The following is a 14,772-nucleotide window of genomic DNA, read 5'->3' on the forward strand; positions in this document are numbered from 1 at the left end:
CCCCCCCCCCCCCTCAGTGGGATGGGGGAGAGAATCGGAAAGAAAATAAAAGGTTAGAGCCGAGGGCTGAGATAAAGACAGTTTAATAAGAGAAAATAATAATAATAATAATAATAATAATGAGGATGATAACAGAATATACAGAATATACAAAACGAATGATGCACAATGCAATTGCTCACCACCCGCCGACCGATGCCCAGCCCGTCCCGAGCCGCAAGCAGTCCCCGAGCCGCAAGCAGTCCCCGAGCCGCAAGCGACCGAACGAACGAACTAACCCCCCCCCGAGCATGACGTTATATGGTATGGAATAGCCCTTTGGTCAGTTTGGGTTAGCTGTGCTAGCTGTGCTCCCTCCCAGCTTGTTATGCACCTGGCCGAGCAGGAGAAGCTCAAAAAGTCCTTGAGTAGTCTGAGCACTACTTGGCAACAGCTGAAAACATCAGTGTGTTATCAACATTCTTCTGGTACTAAATCCAAAACACAGCACTATGCTAGCTACTGTGAAGAAAATTAACTCTATCCCAGCTGAAACCAGGACACTTTTATGCAGCAAATATTGGCATAATATGCCCAAACCATCAAACACAAAGGAAAAAAAGAGTATTATTAATCTACTGAAACATGTGGTCAGTGAGACCGTTCATAGGAAAGTAGACAAGGTCACACTGAAGATGATTAGATGTCCTGAATGAAATACAAAGTTTTCTTTAAAAAAGATTCCAAGGATTAAGGACACATAGGGGATTCAGTAGCATCAAGTGATTTTGAGAGAAATGTTGAAAATATGTTTCTCAGTATCTCTGTCAACAGGAAGTCTTCAATATAACGTGCAGGAAAAGAAAATACACATCTGAAGACTTCTTTAGTGCCTAGCAACACACTAAGGAACTCCGACACAATTAAATTTCCCATAATTTCCAATAATTAAAAAAATGAAGAAACTAAGCAAACTAGTTAGCACTGCCTCTATTTGTATGCTAACCAGGTAGCCATGATTCTTCTCAATGAAAGTCAAAGAAAAATCGAACACAAAACTAAATGATCACTGGATATGATACTGAAAATATTCTAATTACTTTTAATGATCCTCATTTGTTGAGAAAAATACATGACAATTTTTAAACAAAACTCTACTAGTGCAGTAGTTATATAACTATTCTAGTTTCAGCTGGGATAGAGTTCATTTTCCTCCTAAGAGCTGGCATAGTCCTGTGCTTTGGATTTGATACTAGAAGAATGTTGGTAACACACTGATGTTTTAGCTGTTGCTGAGCAGTGCTTACACCAGTCAGGGAGTTTTCAGCTTCCCATGCTCTGCCAGGTGCACAAGAAGTTGGGAGGGGGAACAGCCAGGAGAGCTGACCCGAACTGGCCAAAGGGGTATTCCAGACCATAGGATGTCATGCTCACTCAGTATATAAAGCTGGAGGAAGAAGAAGGAAGGGGGGGGGGGGGGGCCCAGAGTGAGGGCGTTTGTCTTCCCAAGTCACCGTTACGTGTGATGGAGCCCTGCTTTCCTGTAGATGGCTGAACACCTGCCTGCCCATGGGAAAGAGGGAATTAATCCCTTGCTTTGCTTTGCTTTCATGTGTGGCTTTTGCTTTACCTATTAAACTGTCTTTATCTCAACCTGTGAGTTTTCTTACTTTTACTCTTCTAATTCTCTCCCTCATCCCACTGGGGGCAGGGAGTGAGCAAGCAGCTGGGTGGGGCCTAGTTGCCAGCTGGGGTTAAGCCACTTGCTTAACTACAGCTAAACAAGTAAGTACGAAAAACTCTCATGGAAAAGTAGGCATAGCAACGTAGATTATGGACTTGACCTACCTATTACTACGGAGTAAACGCACCAATGACTTAGAAACAATGCCAGCTTCAGATTTTGGTGCCAAATGCCAGTAAAGCTGTGCAACTGCCATTACCACCTAAAAGAAGAACATTCAGAACAGCATGTTAACATAAATCACCATAAATATCTACCACATTTGCTTCAGACCTGCAGAACTACCAACTCACTCGTCTTCAGAAAGCAAAGTGCATAGTCACATTTTTTGAAATCAACAAAGTAGATTGGGGGAAAACATCAGAAGATAGATATTTCTAAAATCAAAGCTAATTAAGAATCTCTCATTCCTCCCAGTATTTATTGCATGCCATAGTACGTAGAAAGACAGAGAAAGAGGGACAAAGAAATAATGTAAGTAATTAAAACTGTAAACATGCTGATATAATCCTTAATAAGTCAGTATTGCTAACAACAGCTGTACAAATTAATGAGGAAATACTGTTTAAAACGTCTACAAGTTTTGTTCTTTTCATTATACACAGGTTAATATTGCATATTATTTAGTTTCCACTTAAAATCTTTCATTCCATTGTTCTATTATGCAATTTATAAAGTGATAACTGCCTTTAATGGCAACTTCTGAAGTCTCAAATCCAAAAGACGGTAAAAACTACAGGTTGTATACCAACATCCTGGCTAGCTAAAAGCAGAAGACTGAGATATAATTAACTTAAAATGCATACTTCGTTTGTCTTTTACTTATGAGAAAAGTTGAAAAGAAAAAAGATGAACTGTATGCCAATGAATAAGTCATGTCACAACCTTCCCTACAATACTGTCATAGTCAACTTTCTGTTCAAAACAAAACAAATCATAGAAAGGAGACTCCAAGTAAAGCCATCATTATGACACTCGACTTGGTATCCTAAATATTAGGACCAATAAAACAAAAATTATTATTAAACAACAAAAAGTGATTGAAAACATCTGAAAAGAGGAATAGCTGGAAGATTTTTAGCAATATACTACCAGGATCTCTTATTACTGACAAAAATATAAGGTCAAAGAAAAAGTAATTAATTTAATTGCTGGTAAATTCTGTGAATGGTACAAAAATTGCTATAATAGCAATTCAAAGAAGCATGATTTCAACAAACTGCACTTAAATATCTCAGTTAACTTTCTGATATTAAAGATCATAAATGTGAGAATCAATACCATATTTAACAGATATAAAGAAAATTATTTATGGAATGTGGAAGATAAGCAACTGAACCTGTTCTCAGTGCAGTGTGATGGCAAACACATCTAACATACTTCCTCTTTGCGCAGGATGAGGAGATATTTTATGGACATTCAACAGTGATTTTAGCAAAAGACTGTGCTCTAACACTGTTGTAAAGCTGCATTTAATTTGTTTCCAAAGTCTGCTGGCAGATTATAAATGGTTTTAAAAAGAGGTAGACATTAGTCAGAATCTACAAATATGTTCCAGGGCAGAAACAAAAACCTGATCTGTTTAGCTTATCAAGAACAGGTTGGGAGGTGACATAATCATTGTGCAGTAATTGCTTTTGCAAAGATATGAATATTCATTTTCAGAGGAATTCTCTTCTTGAAGACATCTAGTCTTGATTAACAGGACAAACTGAGGTTAGAAATAAAGTTCTGTGATCTGAATGATGTCACAATAATTCACCATCAGCATGGCTTTTTCCAGTTCTAAAAATTAACCTGCATCTTAAAGTCTCATGGAAATACCGCAGAGCATACTACACTCATGATGTCGTATGTATCCTGGACCCTTGCCAAGGCACCAATATTAAGAATCTGGCTTGGATTGACAAAGAATTCAGTCTACTTTTGTCTACTTTTAAAATGTGAGACTCAAAGGAAGGCACAGCTTAATAAAATGAATCAATAACAACTATGATTTTCTTTGTGAATCTGTACCACCAAAACTGATAGTTTTTGCCATGCTAGTTGCAGAGAACTTAAGCGTTAAAAGCTAGCTATGATATAGTCATCACATGCTACAGAAGTTAGATTCAAATGTTCTTGTATTTTCTCTAATATTTTGTTTGTCCTTAATATTTGGAGCATATATCACACCCAGTTCAGGTGTTTTACTTCGAAGCTGAGTTTATTTAAAAGAAAAAAAAACAAATAAAACCCCACCATACTTCTCCTGTAAGCTACTAGAGAATATTATCACTGGTTTTAAAGAGGTGTAGATTTTACTTTTCAATCTTCTAAAATTTTCTAGAAGCATAGGTATTTAGTAGTTTAACATTTTAAGCAAAAAGGAATTTGTCATACAGCAGCATTTCGGCTTTGAAGCAAGGGCTTTGTATTTCGTAACAGCAGCCTGTGATCTGGGTCCATAGTATAGGTGTTTTTCACGTTCTGATCCTTTTCTTTCTGTTCTTCATCTGATTCATAGAAGTTATTTTCACTATATTCTTCCACCACCTCATCATCCTACCAGAAGACAAAATGACAAAAACATAGACAGAATACTTGAATCAATCAGGTTTATTCATTAAAGAAATAACATATGAACACCACAATTTCATGCAAGATTTATAATTTTTTTAAAAATAGCTATCAGCTCTTCTACCCCAGTTTGCTCAAAGTAAATGTGCCAATACGAAAACAGCTTAACAATACATGCAGAATTTCCTTAGAAGTAGGATGAACTACTAAATGAAGTATCTTCATTAATATTCTATAAACTAGATTAAGTATGAATATTGGTCTTTTTTGGACTTAAAGCCTATGATCCGCGAGAAAAACATTTCTGAAAACTGTCAGTTGCTTAAAATTCCCTCTTTTTAAAAATACTTAATGCAAATCATGTGCATTCTTCCCTCTCTGGCAATATATAAATTATCTGTGAAAATGGCAAATCTCTCAAGAAGGGATAGGTTTTTTTCTGAAGAGATTAGATGGGAAAAAGGTTATGTATCCTGAGCTTGGCCTTCTCTCACAAAATACAAATCCTTGAGCTGTTGAAATAAAGTTATGAATTATCTGCATGTCACTTAAACCCAACACAACACACTGAAAGAATTCATTAAAGTTTGAGAAATTAGTAAATTAGGCCTTTCTTTTACTTCAGAAGGCTAAATAGAAGAATATAAAGGAATATATTGATTATGTAAACATGATAAATTAAAAGAAATCTTAAGATTTCTTACGTGCATCAAAAATGGATGAAGAATAGATTTAAAGTGTTTCATTATGTTTAGATTTAATTAGCATTAAGAAGTTTGCAAACCTAAAGAAAAATAAGACTGAAACCATCAGGATTAGATCAAAACAAGAATATCAGAAGCTGTGGTCTGGATTATCAGTACTGAGAGTATTCAACGTTACAAGTTTTTTTTAAAAAATAAGCTACTGACATCCACCACTTCTTATATCCAAGTGTGTGTCCTTGCTCTCCTAAATTCTTCCATCTAATTTTGTCACCAGAACACCCAACTAAGACAAAGAGCATTACTGTGGCTAGCTGGAGCTATTCACATTACAATGGGCTGGCTGGTACCAAACACCAACCCTACCAATAGCTTGGCTTGTCTTTCTCTCATGTCTCTGTCCAACTATTTTAAGGAATATCCAACTCTACACAATGGTTTTAACAGATTATTTAAGTCATATACCCAATTGTTGATTTTTTAAAAGAAATAATTACTTCTGAGACAAATGTATCTTTTCAAATTCTAGCTGACAGTAGCAAAGTGATCAAAAGTGAACAGAATAGCTAGAAATGAAAATAAAGACTTATTTAGTAAGTCTTCAGAAAACTCGGGAGGGGTAACTTCAAAGCTTTACTGCATGCCTTGGTCAAAACTCGTGTGTAGTGAAAGAGCCCATAAGAGTGTCTTCAGCAAAGGGAGTGGGGTGGGAAGAAGTGACAATAAATCAAAATTGTAATTTTATTCTGTTTTTTATTACAATTTGAAAGAACGCTGAAAGTAAGACTTACCTTCAAATCTCTTCTCGTTTTTATTATTTGATGCCAACAGTGCCCTCAGTTTTCTACAGAATCCCTAACAAGCTCTTAGATTTTCTATGCAACAGCAAGCAAAGTGATTTAGTTTATTTACTTCTCTGTCTATATATCTTTGTCACAGTGATCCTTCTAAATAAAAATTCAGGATGCTAAATCAAGAGTACTGGTAACAGAATTCCTCCCCTTGTCTACAGGACAGGCAACTTGAAAGCAAAATTCCTGATCCCAGTGCATCTCAACCCTGCACTGAAGAAGCTTCCTCTAACAGAAGAAAGATAATTCAATCTTCATTGATTCAATCTTCAGTATCCCTGCCTTGACTGCTAACAGGCACGCACATGAGTACTATTGAACTCAACAGGAATACAGAGCTGAAAACTGTATTTAACTCATTAATCACTGTTGTAAAGAAACAGCTTGAGCTCTCACATTTCTTTTTTTTTTTTAAAAAAAAGAATTCCTTGTTAGAAACATACTTGGAGCAGAGTTCCAAATAGTTATAAAGAAACTTATGCCTCTTATGAAAGTAATTTTAAATGCCATTAGAGTATCTGTATTGAATCACTTTCTTCATATCCCCATAGCAGAAGTATTAATGCGGTCTTTTCTCACAGTCATGTATTTTATTACAATCTTAGAATATGCCTCTTCTCTCAAATCTGTTGAGATGTGGTATGAAGTAATTATGTTCCAGACAAAGGATGATGGTGACACATAGGGAAATACATTTAATGAACTAAAATTCATTAAAATCAAGCTGATGAAGACCAAATTAGGCAGTATTTGTAGTCACAACGACCTTACTAAGACAAAGAGAATATGTACTACTGCAAGATTTGCACAATACCATGGAAAGGAAAGCAAAATATTATGTAAAAGAGCCTGGAGACTGAAAGATAAAAAACGTGTGGGCTTCTTGGTATGCAACAATTTTTCTTTCAAATTCTACTATTAATCATCCCAGACATGGAGAAAAGTTACCAGGAAACGTGAAAACATTCAATCACTTGCAACCCTTAAGACTCAAACTGAACTGCTGACTATACTCACTGCCAAGGAGAGACAACTGTACATTTAGAATCATAGAACCATTTAGGTTGGAAAAGATCTTTAAGATCATCAGTTCCAACCATTTACCTCACACCACCACGAAATCATGTCCCTAAGCACCACACATCCTTTAAATACCTCCAGGAGTGGGGACTCAACCACTTCTTTGGGCAGCCTCTTCTAATGCTTGACAAACCTCTTCCAGTGAAGAAATTTTTCCCAATATCCAATATAAACCCCCCGGTACAACTTGAGGCCATTTCTCTCGTCCTATCACTCGACACCTATCATTGATACACCCTCCTTTCAGGCAGTTGTAGAGGGCAATAAGATCTCTCCTCAGCCTCCTCTTCTCCAAGCTAAACAACCCCAGCTCCCTCAGAACTTCCTCAGAAGACTTGTGCTCCAGACCCCTCACCAGTCTCCTTGCCCTTCTCTGGACATGCTCCAGCACCTCAATGTCCTTCCTGTAGTGAGAGACCCAAAACTGAACACAGTATTTGAGGTGGGGCCTCACCAGTGCCGAGTACAGGGGCATGATCACTTCCCTGCTCCTGCTGGCCACACTATTCCTGATACAAGCCAGGACGCTGTTGAGCCCATCTTCCCCATGCCTGTAGCATTGTATGGAGTTGTTATGATGCAAGTGCAGGGCCCGACACTCAGCCTTGTTGAATCTCCTATAACTGGCCTAAGCCCATCGGTCCAGCCTGTCTGGATCCCTCTCGTCCTGGTTTCAGCTGGGATAGCATTAATTTTCTTCCTAGTAGCTGTTACAGTGCTGTCTTTTGGATTTAGTATGAGAAGAATGTTGATAACACACTGGTGTTTTCAGTCGTTGCTAAGTAGTGCTTAGATTGGCCAAGGGCTTCTCAGCTCCGCCAGGTACACAAGAAGCTGGGAGGGGACACAGCCAGAACAGCTGACCCCAATTGACAAAAAGGGTATTCCATACCATAAGACATCATGCTCAGTATAGTGCTGTCTTTTGGATTTAGTATGAGAAGAATGTTGATAACACACTGGTGTTTTCAGTCGTTGCTAAGTAGTGCTTAGATTGGCCAAGGGCTTCTCAGCTCCGCCAGGTACACAAGAAGCTGGGAGGGGACACAGCCAGAACAGCTGACCCCAATTGACAAAAAGGGTATTCCATACCATAAGACATCATGCTCAGTATATAAGCTGGGGGAAGAAGAAGGAAGGGGGTTTGGAGTGATGGCATTTGTCTTCCCAATTAACTGTTATGCGTGATGGAGCCCTGCTTTCCTGGAGATGGCTGAACACCTGCCTGCCCATGGGAATGAGGGAATTAATCCCTTGCTTTGCTTGTGTGCATGGCTTTTGCTTTACCTATTAAATTGTCTTTGTCTCAACCCACGAGTCTTCTCACCTTTACTCTTCTGATTCTCTCCCCTGTCCCATTGTGGGGGGAGTGAGTGAGCAGCTGCATGGTGCTTAGCGGCCAGCCGGGTTAAACTACGACACCTCATTAGAGCCTTCCTACTCTCTAGCAGATCAACACTCCTGCCCAACTTGGTGTCTACAAACTTACAGAGGGTGCACTCGATCTCCTTGTCCAGATCGTCAATAAAGCTATTAAACAGAACTGGCCCCAATACTGAGCCCTGGGGAACAGCACTTGTGACCAGCCACCAACTGGATTTAACTCCATTCACCACAACTCTTGAGGCCCAGCCGTCCAGCCAGCTTTTTACCCAGCAAAGAGTACATCCATTCAAGCCACAAGCAGCCAGCTTCTCCAGGAGAATGTTGTGGGAAATGGTGTCAAAGGCTTTACTAAAGTCCAGGTAGACAGCATCCACAGCCTTTTCCTCATCCATTAAGTGGGTCACCTGGTCATAGAATGAGATCAGGGTAGTCAAGCAGGACCTGCCTTTCATAAACCCATGGTGACTGGGCCTGATCACCTGCTTGTCCTGTATGTGCTGTGTGATGGCACTCAAGATGAGCTGGTCTATAACCTTGTCCAGCACCAAGGACAGACTGACAGGCCTGTAGTTCCCTGGATCCTCCTTCTGGCCCTTCTTGTAGATGGGTGTCACACTGGCTAACCTTCAGTGAACTGGGACCTTCCCATCAAAGTGGCTTGGTGAGCGCTTCCACCGGCTCTCTCAGTACCTTTGGATGGATCCCATCCAGTCCCATAGACTTGTGCATGTCTAAGTGGGTTAGCAACCTGCTACACATTTCCCCTTGGATTATGGGGGCTTCATTCTCCTCCCTGCCCCTGTCTTCCAGCTCAGGGGGCTGGGTACCCAGAGAACAACTGTTTTGACTACTAAAGAATGAGGCATTAAGTACCTCAGCCTTTTCCTCATCCTTTGTCACTATGTTTCCCCCTGCATCAAATAAAGGATGGAGCTTCTCCTTAGCTCTACTTTTGTTGCTGAAGTATTTATAGAAACATTTTTATTGTCTTTTATGGCAATAGCCAGATTAAGTTCTAGTTGGTCTTTGGCCCTTCTGATTTTCTCCCTGCATAATCTCACAACACTCTTGTAGTCCTCCTAAGTCACCTGCCCCTTCTTCCAAAAGTTGTATACTCTCCTTTTCTTCCTGAGTTCCAGCCAAAGCTCTCTGTTCAGCCAGGCCAGTCATCTTCCTTTCTGTGGCATGTGGAGACGGCCTTCTCCTGCACCTTTAAGATTCTTGAAGAACGCACAGCCTTCCTGGACTCCTTTGCCCTTCGGGACTGCCTCCAAGGGACTCTGTCAACCAGTCTCCTAAACAGGCCAAAGTCCGCCCTCGAAGTCCAAGGCAGCAGCTCTGCTAACCCCATTCTTGTTTATCCAAGAATGAAAAACTCTGTCATTTTGTGATCACCATGCCCAAGTCAGCCTCCAACCATCACATCACCCTCACGTCATTCTCTGTTCATAAATAACAGGTCCAGCAGGGCACCTTCCCCAGTTGGCTCCCTCGCCAGCTATGTCAGGGAGTCATCTTCCACACACTCCAGGAACCTCCTAGACTGTCTCCTCTCCGCTGTACTGTATTTCAAGTGGACATCTGGCGAGTCGAAATCCCCCACAAGAACAGGGGCTAGTGATCATGAGACCTCTCCCAGCTGCTTATGGAGTATTTAATCTACGTCTTCAGTATTTCATCTGTCTCTTCAGACTTTTCTGAAAGTCTGCATTTACCCAAGTAACCATGTCTGGTTTGGCATGCACCAAGTTATTTTCGTAATTTCTACTATCACAGACAACCCTTATTTCTTGATAGCATGGAGTACCAGTATTCTGTTAAGTAGTTTGGGGCCTAGGCAGAAAACCTGAAACTAAACCCTTCAAGCTGATCAAGGCACACTAAATTACAGCCAAAAATTCAGACCACCATGCCAAAGCCTAATCTTAAGAGACCTAGCTGAATTGTTGCTCTGTGCCCAGGTAAACTCTGTAGTGGAAGTATTGAAGCTTGTACAAAAGGAAGAGACTCAATTCTCCTCTGAAGTGGCACAGAGCTAGCTTCAAGGTGGTGAGCTCAACCAAAACCTGTTGGTTCTGTACAAAGGGGGAAAGCCTTGTGCAAAGATCTAAGCAAGAGCAACAATGCTAGTGGTGTCCAGGTTAAGTATAGCAACCATAACAGCATGCCCCTTATACTAGGTCTACATCTTGGACTCCAACCATGAAAGAAAGTATGAATGGGATATAACAGAGAAAGCAGCACTGCTAACACACTAATATTTTTACTGCCAGCACAGGGCTGAAAATAAGACTTTTGCCTTTGGGAGATGAAAGTCTTCCTGTTTTAACTATTAATGTTGAATTCACAACTGCCAGCTTCCACAGATTATTTCCTGCACTTTTATTTCCGAGTCCTCAGTATCTATATCACACCTATATTAAGCTATTGGAGATGTTTCTTCACACGTCCTTGAAGAATTGCCAGATATTGGTGGCACTCAAATTTTACTTTCTCAGATTTCTAGTAAGAGCTCAAACTGATGATAACTAGTACATATTAGCAACTCTGTCCAAAAAAACCACCAGTACTCTGACCTTTTTTGACAGGGAAGAGATGGCATGACAGTTTAGGGAGTAGATTCAAATGTTCACAGGCTTTCCCTTATCCTTTTAATCACTTCAGATACAGTTTCACAGTTGATTTAAGACTAATCATTCCATTAAAAGGTTATTTTGTTTGTTTGTTTTTTAAAAACATGTTTTATTTTCATCAGGATCAGTAAAATGATCTGGCTCTCTTTGTGGTCATGGGATCACTAGAACTGCTGAATTTTCAAAAGCAGTAGGTGGCAAAGGGAAAACGATAGAACAGAGGCATTCCCTTTCAGTGGCAGACTTTAGCTAAATGCATTAAGTACACTTAACGGTTTGTAGTAGCACATGATTTAATTGTGCAGTTAATAGCTCTTCTAAATTGCAAAATCACTAAAAAGTTCAGACCCTGGGAGAATGAAGTGATTAAAAACTGAGAGAGACCACTAGAATTCCAGGACTCTAGGAATTGCAAATGGACTCTGTGCATTCCCCATCTCCTGTGATTTATTCTATCCAGTAGAGAAGTGAGTATTTTATTGTGAAAGAAGATGCGTAATTCTTTTCTACATTATTCCAGATATACTGTTTTAGGGACATCTTGATAAAGTATTAACAGCTTAAATGAAGAAACTGCCAGATAACAAGTTCCATTAGTCTGTTTTTAAAGCCACTAAGTAAATGAGCTAACATTTAACTGAGATCTTGCTTGAAATTACATTTAATATGGCATTAAAGTTGAGCACGTGCCTTCCATTTAGGGTAAAGCACATTATGTGAATGCTACAATTACCTCCAAACAGAGCTTCACACAGCCACAAACTCAGAGTTAAAGTAAACTTCACTGAAATCTGAAACACGACTACATACTATTTGCCCACTCTACCAGCATTAACTCCATCTTCTATTCAAAAGCTATTTAAATGTTTGTATTCCTAGATTAGGTACAACTGATGTTAAAGCTATGGACTTCATCTCCTCTCCTCTGATTCATAAGGAAATACACTCACAGCTTTTTTGATTCCTGCAGCAGAATCTTTGGCAGATAAGATTTTAGCTATCTTCCAGAGCTGTTTCTAGTATTTCTAAAACTGCCCTCAAAAGAGTTTTGAAGGTAAGAAGAGTTTCAGGACTATTCACTAGTTTGTGAATCTGACTGCAATACCAAGACCACTTTAGCCAACCAAGATCAGCAGTCCACTTGCTATGTCATGAACAGTGTCCTTGGAAAAGGGAAATGGTAGAAAATGTATAGGAGAGTTTCTTACTTAAAGACTTAACGATGTATCCAAGACGGATCTGAAATTTTGATGTTGTGTGTGAAGATGCCTACCCAAATCCTTCCACATGCTTCACAGATAGGTTTCAGAACACTATCTTTGGTCTATCAGAGCAAACCAAAAATTACCCTCAAGACTGCTCAAAAAGCCAAGGAGATGAGCTGTGACAAGTCTCTGACAGATGAGCAGACCTGAACCAATCACACTTGTTAAAAAACACATGCTGGCAGAAGTATCCAACATCTCCACAAGAGGAATTCCTTGAATAAGATACAGGTATGTCAGTATAGGTAAAGGTTGAAAACAAAGTATTGCTAGTAATCTAAAAAACCCACACAATCTCACATGGTAAAAATATTTGAGAAATGAAAGTGTAACCAAGAATCTGCAGCCTGGCTGTAGAAAGACATTAGAAGGCACAAAGCCAAGTTTGCCACAGAGTTCTTCAGGTATTAACTAAATGAGAGCAAGTTACAAATTTTTGTCTTATTAAGCCAAAGGGAGTTGAAGAGTCAAAGAATGAAGGGACCAGATCATCCACTCCATAAGTTGTCTTCTTTTCAAGTACTAACCAGCCATCAAAATATACTCACTCATTCTTAGGTAGGCTGCCACTGTTAACCAGTTGTGTGATAGAGACTTGTGCTACTGTGAATGGACCAATGGGACCCAGTAATGATCTGATAAGACGCTGTGATGGCCATATGAAAGTAGAGGAATATTTCAAGTGCCTAAATATTTAGTGCCATTTTAGACTCCCTCAAGTATGAGAAATATCTGAATGGGTCTGGCAGATCCTGAAGGTATGGAGCCTACAGGAGACCCATAAAAAGTGAAGACTGGGAAGGGCATATTGGCATTTAGAACAACACTAGACCCTCAGATAAAGTAATCATGTCCTGATTTCTCTAAAGGTTAAAAGCTTCAGATACTTCCCCTTCTGTAAGACAAAAATTATGAAGCAAATCATCAAACTGTTTTCCTATCTTAAAATAGCTACTGCACCTTTCATTGTTACATTGAAGGAAAACAAGTTTTCAGCACCTAAAAAACTCCTGATGATGCTCTTGCGTGCAGAACCATTGGAAAGGAACGGGCTAGGGATTACAAGACAAGTGAGAAACAAACTGGATCACAGTACCAGGTTGCATGTTACAGTAAGGGTTACAAACTGTAGCTTTTCCTGAATGGACAGAAAGCAGGAGGTGACTTTGCTGTCACCAGACCATAACAGCATGTTCTGTGTGGTCTCAGACATGATGCTTTTACAGCTTTCAGGAACAAAGTTGCTTAAAAATGAATGAGAATTTCCTAAACTTGATTTTTCTCTTCTACCACACACAGAATATTCTGGTAATAAAGTAGTGGTCTTGGATATGACCTGTATTCTACCAGGAAAGAATTTTTAAGGAGGCTTCCTGAAGAAATGTGCAGTGATAGGACGAGAAGGCATATGTCCATTACTTCCTTCTAAATTAAATCAAAATGGAGTAGAACACTTTCAGTCCAAAAGCTAGCAAATACAGACTGCAATGATTAGGTAGTGTGATATAGTATACAGGATTATATATATAGTATATGTAACAATATATAGCCTATATTATTTATATAAAATATTCGTACAGAATTATTACACTACCAAACATTGCATTCTGTCACTCCACCAGGGACTAGACCTGTTGCTCCCACACAAATTAGAAAGTACATACATATTTTCCATTAAGTGAACCACAGTGGAATGAAGATCCAATAAAGATCATAAGATCATGATATTACTCTTATATGTTTGAATATTATAATTTTAACATCAATTATAACCACAGTCGATTCATAACCATTGGGATAGAGAGGACAGAAACAAAACCTGAGGTTTTGGTTGGATCTGTAGAACTATGCAGATCTGAAGCCACTAAAACAGACTTGGACTCCTACAGTGCCCTCTTCTGAGGATAATTTTTCAGATTACAACTCTATTCAAATGAGTCTGTTGGAATTATACTGAAAATGTAATATGTTAATACAGTTATATAAAAGATATTAGATAATTCCAATAAATTACAATGGAAAATGGTACTTTAGTTTTAAGTTTTAGATAAAAGCTATCATGTTCTGGTCAAATGAGATTTCATGCTTCCTTGCACACAATTATATTCATAGGTTTTTAAAGCTTATTTATCTAAAGAGATAAACATGCTTTCAGTTAATAGAAATTGAAGTGAATATTAATGGAAATGGTAGTTGTGACAAACTGAAGAAATATTTGCGTCACACAATTATATTTTCTGATTCTAACCCTCACTCTATAACCTTCATATTGGGCTAACAGTCACATGATGTTGAAAACCAATCTATTTTTCAAATGCAAACATCTTCCAGGAAATATTACAATCTGAAAGAGGGTTTACAATATGAGTGCCATTGAAATTTCTTACCAGACTTTCTATAATTCAATGGCCAATACATTTTCAACCACCTATTAATACAAAAAGCTAAGAAACACAAGAGGCAGGCTGAGAATCCATAAAGTAAAAATGCAGGAAAAAAATGAGGCAAGAAGTTTTCAAAGAAGAAAACTCCTCCCTTCTTTGCTGCCTTCACTGTGTTCATGCAAGTAGA

General features: G+C 38.9%; 1 protein-coding gene across 5 annotated transcripts in view; it reads right to left on the reverse strand.

Annotated features, from left to right (window-relative positions):
• Nucleotides 1–14,772, reverse strand: part of AP3B1 (adaptor related protein complex 3 subunit beta 1) — a 160,904-nt gene that overhangs the window by 97,344 nt on the left and 48,788 nt on the right. For all 5 annotated transcript variants that reach the window (XM_035892818.1, XM_035892823.1, XM_035892822.1 and 2 more), the window contains 2 exons: nt 4,106–4,267; nt 1,828–1,925 (listed from right to left, as the gene is read on the reverse strand). In XM_035892818.1, the coding sequence (XP_035748711.1) occupies nt 1,828–1,925; nt 4,106–4,267 (260 nt within the window). The remainder of the gene's footprint in view (nt 1–1,827; nt 1,926–4,105; nt 4,268–14,772) is intronic.

Source organism: Egretta garzetta, unplaced genomic scaffold, assembly GCF_000687185.1.
Source record: "Egretta garzetta isolate BGI_Z169 unplaced genomic scaffold, ASM68718v1 scaffold424, whole genome shotgun sequence".
In the NCBI taxonomy this organism is placed as follows: Eukaryota; Metazoa; Chordata; class Aves; order Pelecaniformes; family Ardeidae; genus Egretta; species Egretta garzetta.